The sequence below is a fragment of the Triticum dicoccoides genome, chromosome 5A (genome assembly GCF_002162155.2).
Source record: "Triticum dicoccoides isolate Atlit2015 ecotype Zavitan chromosome 5A, WEW_v2.0, whole genome shotgun sequence".
Taxonomy (NCBI): domain Eukaryota; kingdom Viridiplantae; phylum Streptophyta; class Magnoliopsida; order Poales; family Poaceae; genus Triticum; species Triticum dicoccoides.
Window position 1 is genome coordinate 70,687,000 of NC_041388.1, and position 11,897 is coordinate 70,698,896.

Consider the following 11,897-nt stretch of genomic DNA (forward strand, 5'->3'; position numbering starts at 1 on the left):
CATGGCAAATTTAGGTCTTGTTGCAACACTCACATCACAAGATTTATGAGTTTTCCTCACTAAATCATGGCAAATTTAGTTTCATTGCTTCTGGCAATTTGGCTTTCTGAACAGTGGCAAATTTAGTTTATGGGACATGGCAATTTTTTAAAACTTTTTCATAGTTACCATCTGTAGTAGACAAATATTTGCCGTCATGATTTTGTCAGGGGAACTTCACGTTTTGACCATGGGAATTTTTTTTTTGTTACAATGGCAAAAAAAAATGTTGGACCCTGCAAAATGTACCATGGTCTTTACTTGGTGGACCATGGTGAATAATTTGCCATGGTCAATGTTTTTTTTAACACGGCAAATTTGTTACCATGGCAAAATTGTGTGGTTTGGTCCCATGGCATTTCCCCCCAAAAGCGTGTCTCATACATCATAGCAAAATTTGAAATATTTTTTCCTGAAAATAGTCACTCGATAAGTGTATGAAAATTTGATCATCATAACATTTTAGCTTTTTAAGAACATGCCAAATTTTACTTTGTAGCATGGCAAATTTTTTTTTACTTTTGTTGGCATGGCAAAATTTACCTTTCATTTTTGCCATGGCAAATTTTACCATTATTGACATGCCAAATTTGCGTATAATGCTATGGAAAATTCTTTGATATTATTTCCATTGTAATTTTTTTTGCCATGGCAAATTTACATTTATTGCACAGTTACGTTTATTGCCATCACAAAATTTCCTAACTATCATATCAATTAATTTTTTTTGGAAATTTCTGGAAGTCCTAACTATCATATACTATCAATTAAAAAAATTCTAGTCTTTAGTGGTCGACATGATGCTTAATTGTGTGCACTACCATCAATCTGGTCACGGATGTAATAATTACAAGTTGCCGAGATGATTGACAGACCATGTACTAAAAGGCATAGCGATGATCGAAAGAGCCAAACTAGAGCCCCATCGGCCCAACAGTACTAATTGTTTTGCTTGGAGGCCTCTTTTGCTTGCTTCTTGGTCACCAAATACTCCATTCGACGTATCCCTGTCAGCGATGGAAATCATTCACCAACCGGGCAACCCGTGTTGCGTAAAGGATCATCTCGCCGTGTTAGCTTGGAATCACATATGCATGTAGGTTCACTCTCGAAGTCTCTATCCAACATTTACAAGACCGGCAACATGTAGTAATCCAGGCTGCATATATTTGGCTTCATCGACTTTGTGCGCAAACTGAACTATCTGATGTTGATGATGCGGGGAAACACGCAGTTAAATGACACATATGCATCATGTACGATCCCCTTGATTTTCAGGAATTTACGTTCCGTTGCGGTATAAATTGAAGAGAGAATTCGGCGATAAATAATACTGGAAAATTTCTATAGACTGAATTCACTGTTAGCACGTAAGTGCCATCTGAAAGAAAATTGTCGTTGATGTAGCATCACCCTATTTTTTGCCGTGAACTTGGGAGTTTTATTGCTGAAGTGTAAGTTTGTTATGGTCAGCCAGACGATAATTCATAGCGGAGCCCGAGCTCATCAGCCCCGGTGAACAGTTAACTTGAAAAAGAAAATTCAGAAGTATCTGAATTTTTTTGACACGACGATGCTGAAATTTTCTAGGTGCTCCAGGAGGAGTTATGTCAATAAATAAATAAATTTAAGAGCTCCAAAATATCTAAAGTTGCTCTGAGTTTTCCTAGCTCTAATTTTTTCTTTTGTACACTAGGCTCCTCCGAAGTCATCTCACGATGAAAATTTACATGTACCAAGAAAATTTGAGACGCTTTGGTGTCAAACAAACACAAAGTATCAGATTTTTTTGAATTTGCTTGCTATATTTTCTGAACATACTGTTGATGCACTTGGGTGCAGATGCAGGGATCTACTAGTACTACTATTTGCTCAAATGGTCAAAAACAACTATGCAGGGCCTCTCCTAATATAACAGAAACAGTTTCAGCATCCAGCTTGGTTTTCAGGGGAGTCGCTACTCACTATCCAAGACACTTTGTCAATGAAGTGACCATGACCGAATCATCGGTTTCCTCGTCGGGGCAAGCAAGAGGCTCTGGTGCTGGGACCAAGATGTTGCGGGAAGGATCTGCCGCCTTCTTCACCACTTCATACTTGAGCCCCTTGTTGTGGTCGGCGGCATCAATGGAGATTGTTGAGCCTTCGCCAACTTCTCCTTTGACAAGCATCTCACAGATGGTGTTCATCACATTCTTCTGTATCCACCTTTTAATAGGCCTTGCACCGTACATCTGTGACAACACAAAGTTTGAACAGTTAGTTACCAAAGATTGTGTATGATTTCAAAAACGAAGCTGCTTTACTTACTGGCTCGTATGACTCTGACAAGATAACATCCAATGTAGCATCACTCGCGTGTAGAGAGATGCCCTTCTTAGCTACTCTGGCAGCAGCGCCCTTCATCTGGATTTTCACAATCTCCTTCAGTTTGTCGTGTGAAAGTGGCTCAAATATCACAATCTCACTCAGCCTGTTGAGAAGCTCGGGCTTGAAGCGTTTCCGAACCTGCACAAACATATGTTAATCAACACCGAGGCTACTGCAGCATTTACAGGGGCAGTAAAGGGTTCACAAACCTCTTTCATTACAAGCTTGTGTGTTTCTTGCATTGTGTTCTCTCCAACCATTCCTGCTGCAAGGTGCTTTGACCCAAGATTTGAGGTCATAATGATGAGAGTGTTCTTGAAATCTACTGTCTGGCCTTTGCCATCAGTCAACAAACCATCATCAAGGAGTTGAAGAAAAATATTGTACACCGAGCGATGCGCCTTCTCCACCTCATCAAACAGGATGACACTGTATGGGTGCTTCTTGACTTTTTCAGTCAGTTGCCCTCCATCGTCATAACCATAATAGCTGTAAGATACACAGGAGCATCATTAAAACCAGCCAAACTAAACACTGGGTATGATGTGATAATGTAATGTAATGTTGAAATAAAACACGCACACAATGTACAAACCTTGGAGGTGCTCCAATGAGGCGCAACACAGATCCCTTCGTACCATATTCGGACATGTCAAAGCGAACCAACATATTTTCATTGTCAAATAGCTGCTCGGCAAGAGCTTTTGCAAGCTCAGTCTTTCCAACACCAGTCGAGCCCAAAAATAGAAAAGAACCTATTGGTTGGCCCGGCTGATCAAGGCCGACTCTGGAACGTAGGACTGTCTGTGCAACCAAATTGACCGCCTCATCCTGGCCAACAACTCGCTCGTGCAATTTGTCTGCTAGGTGTAGTAATTTCTCCTTCTCCTCTTGATCAATAGCAGCGACAGGAATTCCAGTCCACAGGCTCACAACCTTTTAAATAAACAATATAAATATCATTGGAACATGACATGCACACAACACTCTGAAACAATGGAAATTATTCAGGCTAGGAATGCATACCTGTGCGACCTGACTCGGATCAACAATTCCTTTCTTCACTGCATTTATAGATCTACTTTGTGCAGTCGCTTCTTTTTTGTTGTAAATCCGCGTCATGGTGCCACCGGTTGCTTCATTTTCGTTGTCGAGCAGCATCCTTGCGGTAGCGCATGCCTCATCAATTAGATCAATTGCCTTATCAGGAAAATGGCGATCTACGATACATACAGACGACAATAGAATCCATCAACTTTCTCCAAGGGACATAATATACATATTTGCCACTCGTGGGTGCAAGTCAATGCAAACATCGCAGGCATGACCAAACAAGAGAGAGTAAAATTCTGCACGTACCGGTGATATAGCGGCCGGCGAGCTCTGCGGCAGCAACCAGAGCAGCGTCCTGAATTTCCAAGCCATGGTGGTCTTGGTACCGCTGTTTAAGCCCTTGCAGAATGGTGACGGTCGCCTGCACGCTCGGCTCCTTGACATGAACCTTTTGGAACCGGCGCTCGAGTGCGGCATCCGGCTGAATATACCTGTGGTACTCTTTGAGGGTGGTGGCGCCGACACAGCGGATGCGGCCACGGGCCAGCGCCGGCTTCAGCAGGTTGGCGGCGTCCGTGCCACCTACATCGTCGCCGGCACCAAGAAGCATGTGCATCTCGTCGATGAAGAGGATCACCTTGCCATCCCCGTCCTCTGCGCTCTTTATCACGTCCTTGATGCGCTCCTCAAACATGCCACGGAGACTAGTCCCGGCCAGCATGGCTCCGAGGTCGACCTCTACCACACGCGCTCCGGCAAGGCTCGCAGGGACTTTCCCGCTGGCAATGCGCTGGGTGAGGCCCTCAATGATGGCCGTCTTGCCGACCCCTGCCTCCCCGACGAGCGCGGCGCAGTTCTTGGTCCGGCGGCAGAGAATGCATATGACCCTGTCAATCTCCTTGTCGCGTCCGATCACTGGATCGCCCTCGCCCTCGGATAACGCCCCCATCTTCCGGCCGTAGCTGCGGAGGCAGGCGCAGGATTGGTAGTATCTCCACGCTGCCCAGCACAAGCCAGCAGTTGCTCCAAGCCAGAGCACAGGCTCGATTTCTCGCCAAACCCTGGCCAGATGTCGCGAGGCCACGACCCCCAACTTCGACCCTCCCATGATGCCAAGCGATAGCCTGTTGAGATTGTTTGTGCCGCACAGGGCAAAACGTTGGATTAGTTCGTGTATATATATAGAAAACAAAGTACCCCAGATGTCGTGTTCTACTACGATTAGACTTTGAAATTGTATGCACGGTCGGATTCCCAAACTGTAGCCGTCTCGATTAGGGGGGAAAAATGTTACCTTTCTTCGCGCGGTTGCTCCAGTGCTCGCCTCCGCCTGCAAACCTCGTCGCCTCGACCTGGTCAGGTGCGCGCCGGCGCCGCTCGAGTCCGAGTGTGCCGCTCGCCGCCGCGTCGGATGCCTCGTCGCCTCGACCTGGTCAGGTGCGCGCCGGCGCCGCTCGAGTCCGAGTGTGCCGCTCGCCGCCGCCTTGGATGCCTCGTCGCCTCTACGACGGCAGGTGCGCGCCTCCGCAGGTCGACTCCCAGCCCGGCGCTGACTCCTCGCCGACGCCCTGCATACTCGACCTGTTCAAGTCTCCGCCGCCGCCGCTAGCTGCTTGCCGCCGCTCGAGTCCCAGCCCGGTCTGGTCACGCCCGGTCTAGTCAAAGCGTCAAGTCTAGGGCTGCTGTTTGGCGCCCGAGCAAGCCCCCCTACATAGCCCAAGTCATAATAGACACCTCGTTATTGATATGAACGTCTACTTCTATTAAAAACGCATCATCAAAAATTCAAATAAATCCAGAAATAATACAAATATCAGAACTTGCTTTTTCGGTTACGCTAATTCTTAGTCCACAATTAGCTTTTTTTTGAAATACTTGTAATTTTATTCATACTCATAACAACTTCAGATACACTGATTTGAACCTAAGATCCAAAAAAATACAAAGTAACTCCTATCACTAAGAATTATAACGAAATCTTCTGAAATCACCTTCTTCAGGTATCAATCTCTACGATTGGACTAGCGGTGTTGTCACTCTTTCACCCGCACGAATATTATCTATTAATGGTTTTTTAGAACGCCTTGAGTCGCTCATCCAAAAAGACAAGAAGCCTTGATCGATGAACGTACATGGGCCAGTGATGACCCCCGAGAAGTGCAGGCCATCAAATTACTATATCTTCACCACGGCATCAATGCAAAAATTCACCTTACATACCAACAAAAAAGCTTGACACAACAACATAAACTCATCAGATCTGAATAAATCGGTCTGTGAGGACTGAAAACTCTCCTCATGACACCGCTAAAAGAACAAGAGGGAATTTATTATCGCAAAACTATGATGATCACTAGATGTTGATAAAGAATATAAAGATCTTGAAGATCTTAGGTCCCCATATTTTAGCGCTAAGATGACAGTCGAGTGCGAGGGGACTTAAATTTCTCAGATGACGACGACGACGACACGAGAAAACCCTAGCAGTCTACAATTAGTTTTTTTTGAGCAACGACAATTAGTTATGTCTCAGTCGACGAGATATATTATACTCCTACAATTTGATTGATTGATTGATCTCAGTCCAAAACGTACTGCTTTGTCCCAGCGGGTAGACGGGTATACGAGCTTTGCTTTCGTTCTTACCATGGGCTGTGGTTGAGTTGGTTAGGTGGACAGTGGTATCTCCAACCCATCAAGGTTCAGATCCTGGTGCTCGCAGTATTCCTGGATTTATTTCAGGATTTCCGGCGATGCGCTTTCAGTGGGAGGAGACGTTCCCGTCGACGACGAGGCGCCTACGGTGACTTCGTAAATCTCAAGATGATATGCCGGCTCAGTCTCTTGGAGGTGCTCATAGGGGTAGGGTGTGCGTGCGTGCGTTCATAGGGGTGAGTGTATGCGCGTGTATTTGAGCGCTTGTGTCTGTACTGATGCTCAAAAATGTGGCTTGCAGTCCTTTCCATTTTTTTTCATATTCTCATATATGTCTCCCATGTAAACACTATGTATTTTTCTTTGTTTCTTGTTGAGCTTGTGTGTACAGTAGGAGGCTCACTCCGTGTATACACGTTTCTTTTTTCTTTTTATATTTCCTTTTTCCTTTTGTATATTAGTGTATTTATTTATCATTTTATTTTTAAGTTGTTTTTCAATTGTATTTGTATTTTTCTTTTTTACTTTCTTATTTCAGAGAAAAATGGAAGATCTAGATTTTTTTATAGAATCAACATATATAGACATTTTGACACGCATTTTGAAAAATTCCATTATTTATTTATTTTTGGTCATTTGGAACTACTAAATCATAATGGATGGGGACTTCATGAAGTCCCACTCGATGCGGAAGTCGTCTGCTTGCTTCAAGATTCACATTGGAGAGTGGATTTTTTGTTTCAGCATGTTTAGGCTCACGACTAGCCCGTTATTTTTATTCTATTTCTTTTTGGGTTGGGCTCTTCCTTTTTGTTCTTTTGTGTTACTTTTTTTTGTCAGACCTATTGTTGGTTGGGGTTTGCTCGACAGGCCTGTTTTTCTTTTTGTTCCTTTCATTTTGGACAGTTTTTTTAATTTGTTGTTGACTTCCTTCTATAGTAAACTGGGGTTCTTCGACAACAAGGAGTTAGGGGGCTGGGGGGTTTGAGAGTAAGTGCAGAATATAAACCCACGTCTAGTTGTTTCATATTTATGTTTTTGTTTTGCTTTTTGTTCCTTTTTGATTTTATATTGATTTTTATGTTCATTTTACTTTTTTACAAACATCTTGCTTCTTTCTTTACGTTCTTGATATTTCTTTTTCTTTTTCTTCAAACATTATGTATGGTTTATGAATTATATATTCCTTTGTATGGATTTTTTTTAGAATCTGCAATGTTTGTAGCAAATACAGACTTTTAAATGGACATTTTAGTATAATTTATTTTAAATATGGGATGACCATGATTATTTCACATGGATATATGTATATATGCAAATATGTTTCCCAATTATATATATTTTCCTCCATACACTTTTTTTAGTTTGTTTGATTCATATCTTTTGACATGGTATTTTTTAAATAGGTTTTTAGATTTAAACTTTTTTCGTCTCTCTTATATGCATGGTGTTTTTTTGGTATTTGCCATATCACTTTTCCTTGTCCTTCAATGATACTTTTAGAACTTTTTCTTGCTATCAGTAATATTTTTACTATCCATTTTGTTATTATTTTTTTGTTAAATAACAACTTTTAATTTTGAAATTTGAAAACATTTTGCCATCTGGTTGCACAATTGCCCCCGACTGCAACTACATGTCTTCAATGCGATTGCGGCATAATAATGTTTTGTGAGGGGAGGGGGCATATCTTCAATCAGCAGCAACTGCAAGTGTGACCCCCAACTGCAGTTGCATGTCTTCAATGCGACTACAACTTGGTATAGTTTTGTCGAGGGAAGGGCAGTTGCAAGTCTGGCACCAACACACAACTGCAAATGTCACCCTTGATTGCAATTGTATGTCTTAAACATAACTACAACTTGATGTTATTTTGGGAGGGGTAGATGCATGTCCGCCACCAACACGCAACTGCATGTCGCCACTGACTGCAACTGCATATCTTCAATGCAACTACAATTTGGTGATGTTTTGTCGTGGAGGTGCAGTTGCACGTCTGCCACCAACACGCAACTACAAGTGCTTTCCACGACTGCAACTACATGTTTTCAACGCGGTTGCAACTTAGTGATGTTTTGTCGGGGGAAGGCAGTTGCATTTTTGCAACCAACACACAACTGCAAGTGTAGCCCCCCAACTGCAGTTGCATGTTTTCAATGCGACTGCAACTTGGTGTTGTTTTATCGAGGGAATGACAGTTGCATGTCTGCCACCAATACACAACTGCAAATGTCGCGCGGTTTGCAATTGCATTCTTCAACATGACTGCAACTTGGTCTTGTTTTGTTGGGGAAGGGGCAGTTGCATGTCTGCCACCAACACCCAACTGCAAGTGTTGCCCCGGACTTCAATTGCATGTCTTTCAACACAACTATAATTTGGTTTTGTTTGGTCGGGGAGGGGTTGTGGCATGTTTGCCACCAACATACATCTGCAAGTGTCGCCTTCGACTACAACTCCACGTCGTTAATGCCATTGCAACTTAGTGATGTTTTCTCGAGGGGAAGGGGGCAGTTGCATATCTGCCACCAACTCAGATGCAAGTGTTGCCCGTTGCATATCTGCCACCAACTCAGATGCAAGTGTTGCCCCTGAATGCAATTGCATGTCTTCAACGCGATTGCAACTTGGTGTTGTTTTGTCGGGAGAGGAGGGGAGGCAGTTGCATGTCTGCCACTAACACGCAACTACAAATGTCACCTCTGAAGGAAATATGCCCTAGAGGCAATAATAAAGTTGTTATTTTATATGTCCTTATTCATGATAAAGGTTTATTATTCATGCTAGAATTGTATTGATCGGAAACTTAAATACATATGTGGATACATAAACAAATATCGTGTCCCTAGTGAGTCTCTACTAGACTAGCTCGTTGATCAAAGATGGTCAAGGTTTCCTAACCATAGACATGAGTTGTCATTTGATAACGGGATCACATCATTAGGAGAATGATGAGATGGACAAGACCCATCCGTTAGCTTAGTATAATGATCGTTCAGTTTATTGCTATTGCTTTCTTCATGTCAAATACATATTCCACTGCTGCAGGACGCTGCTAACGCGACACTATGATCAGAGACCCTTCAACGAAATTGTGTGTGATGCAATAATCGCAAACCATGATGTAAAAAACCGTCAAAAAGGTGCAAAACATTTGCGATGACGGATGCATCAAACACGGTTCGGATTTTAGTTGCGTGTGCGATGCAGGGCATACAGTTCAGTTCAATTAACTGTTTGCGATGAGGAAAAACAAAAGAAATGGGCAGCCAGATGAATGTGTGTGCAATACACAGCATACGGTTCACTCGGATGAACTGTTTGTGATTAGGCAACACAAAAGAAACGGGCAGCCAGATGAAGGTGTGTGTGATGTACAACATACGGTTCACTCGGATGAACTGTTTGTGATTAGGTAACACAAAAGAAACGGATAATAAGATGAAGGTGTGTGCGATGTACATCATACGGTTCACTCGGATGACCTGTTTGTGATTAGGCAACACAAAAGAAACGGTCAGCCAGATGAATGTGTGTGTGATGTACAACATACGGTTCACTCGGATGAACTATTTGTGATTCGGAAACACAAAAGAAACGGTCAGCCAGATCAAGGTGTGGGCGATATACGGCATGCGGTTCACCAGACCTCTGTGGCAACCGTTCGATCCTCACTAGCCTCTTCTTGTACCATGGCAACCATCCACCGCCTCTTTGCCTTTCCCTCTCGATTTGGAACTGTTGTCGCACGCTCTTCCTCCCTCCATTTGCCTTCACCATTCCTTCTGCCATTGTTCGATCATCTTCTCCATGGAGGGAACAGGCCGAAAATGACCCCGTTATTCTTGCCCCGATTTGAAAGATGACGTGGTGGAGGAACTCATTGATCGGTGCGACGTCATCACATTTGCTAGCATGGCAGGTTCATTCAAGACTATTCTCGACTCAACTAATAACATCATTACAAGGAACCCAAGGGTCCAGGAGCGGTTTGATATCCCCTATCTTCTTTGTCGTGACCTTGCTGACTGGCGCGGGGATGAGGGAAGCCTCGCCTTGTGCAAGTTTCGCTTGATAATGATACGCATGATGTTAAGATGCCATCACTTGAGGGCAAGGCTTGGGCAGGCGCAAATGGAGATTGGGTTGTTTATATTGGGTACAACTACGAGTGGGAACTTGTGAATGTGTACACTCGTCACCGGGTTCCACTTCCAAAAATCCCAGACTGCCCAGAGGTTGAGTACACCGGTATTCTATGTGAGTTCAAATACGATCATGGTGACTGTCATCTACAGAAGATAGCAATTTGTCGAGTTCCCGATCGCTCTTGGGATTACACGAACTATGAAGTTGTTGCTATCTTCGACAAGCTTGTTGCCGTCCTTACTTCCACGCCTCAATGGATATTGCTCAAAAATCAATTTCTGTACACGGATGAGTACTGTGATGCAATTCAATACAAGGGTCTTGTGTTTGCTGCCACCACTCGTGACACTGTTTTTGCATGGAATCCTGATGCTTTTGGTACGTTTGTCTTCCATCTAATTATAATTGTTTCATCCACATGCATGCGGGTTAGCTAGTTTCCCTTTACTAATTAACCTTCTTATGTTTCCAAGGTCCTGTGAACATTCCACCACCTATATACTTGAAAAAAATTTATAAACAAGGGGGAGATGACGATGTTGATTATCACGAGCATGAGGACGAGCAGGACCCATATACTCAGTGGCACCTGGCAACTTATTCTGATGGATCACCTCTTCTTGTCTGTATACAGGGCACTACTGATGTTACTAAGGAAGCATGTGTTGTCTCACATGGTTGCACTCTCTGGACCTATTCCAACATCCGTTGTAGGGTAATCAGGATGGATACTAGTGTACTAGTGCCAACACCTTTTCCCTGGTTCAGTATTGAAAGTCTTGAAGGAAACTCACTCTTTCTTGGACAAAACTATCCACTGATGGTGGAAGGTGATCCAGCTGCTGTTGACACAACGTTACTACCATTTATGAGAAGCAACTGTATCTATACCTCGGACATTGCCATGCTTCCCTACTGTCCCAATATGGGTCCTAACATAGGCCGCTTCAGCCTAGATGATCAGTCCTGCATTGGTCTCGAGATTGACAGTAGCTGGCCCTTCCCAGAGAATCACTTCTGGTTCAAAGCAAGCATTTCCAACACCGACGAGTGGTTGAGCTGAAGTTCATTTCATCGCTTTGTTATTTGTTGTGTGAGAAAAACTTTACTTTACTAGAATGTTTTGTGGAAATGATCTATAATCCAACATGTATCCTCGTTGTCATTGTGGGTTGATGACTTGTTGTATGTAATTAATGGTACATTTGCATATGCGTCCATCAACTCACGCCTTCTAGTGGTGTCCATATGAACAGTGCTAGTGATTTTAGTTGCAAAAATTAGATAGTGCTAGTGATTTTTAGCTGCATATTTTGACAAATCGCAGTGTTACAAGGTTGACAAATGGCAATGTCACTAGATAAAGAAATGCCAATCTTTCCAGTTTGACAAATGGCAACATGCCCAAAATGACAGATGCAAATCTTACCCAAAGTTTTTCTACGTGGTTGCACACGGGTCATGCAAAACAACCGTTTGTGTTGAAGGGATGCACAAATCCTGCACTGCGAGGGAAGACCATAGCTCTCACTTTGCATATGGGTGTTCTATCTAAAATGTTTGCGATCAAGAGCTACAGAAATCCTACTCGGCACATTTTCCCTTGGCTTCCTGGGGAAGCTATCGGTTTG

At 43.3% G+C, this 11,897-nt stretch overlaps 1 protein-coding gene across 1 annotated transcript; it reads right to left on the reverse strand.

Moving 5' to 3' along the window:
* Positions 1-1,800: 1,800 nt before the first annotated feature.
* On the reverse strand, positions 1,801-5,137 carry LOC119299378 (chaperone protein ClpB1-like). Its single transcript, XM_037576609.1, has 7 exons — positions 4,757-5,137; positions 3,769-4,586; positions 3,436-3,629; positions 3,005-3,345; positions 2,619-2,898; positions 2,350-2,547; positions 1,801-2,273 (listed from the first exon to the last, which is right to left on the reverse strand). The coding sequence occupies exons 2-7, from the start codon at positions 4,568-4,570 to the stop codon at positions 2,004-2,006; spliced, it is 2,085 nt and encodes a 694-aa protein (XP_037432506.1). The 5' UTR covers positions 4,571-4,586; positions 4,757-5,137; the 3' UTR covers positions 1,801-2,003.
* Between the last annotated feature and the right edge of the window lie 6,760 nt (positions 5,138-11,897).

What these genes read in the sequence shown, in the direction of transcription:
- LOC119299378 (XM_037576609.1), bottom strand. Translation starts at nt 4,570, where the DNA reads ATGGGAGGGTCGAAGTTGGGGGTCGTGGCCTCGCGACATCTGGCCAGG. An exon ending in ATCCGAGTCAGGTCGCACAG is followed by an intron (nt 3,346 to 3,435) that starts GTATGCATTCCT and finishes TTTATTTAAAAG; the next exon opens with GTTGTGAGCCTGTGGACTGG. An exon ending in ACAAGCTTGTAATGAAAGAG is followed by an intron (nt 2,548 to 2,618) that starts GTTTGTGAACCC and finishes ATGTTTGTGCAG; the next exon opens with GTTCGGAAACGCTTCAAGCC.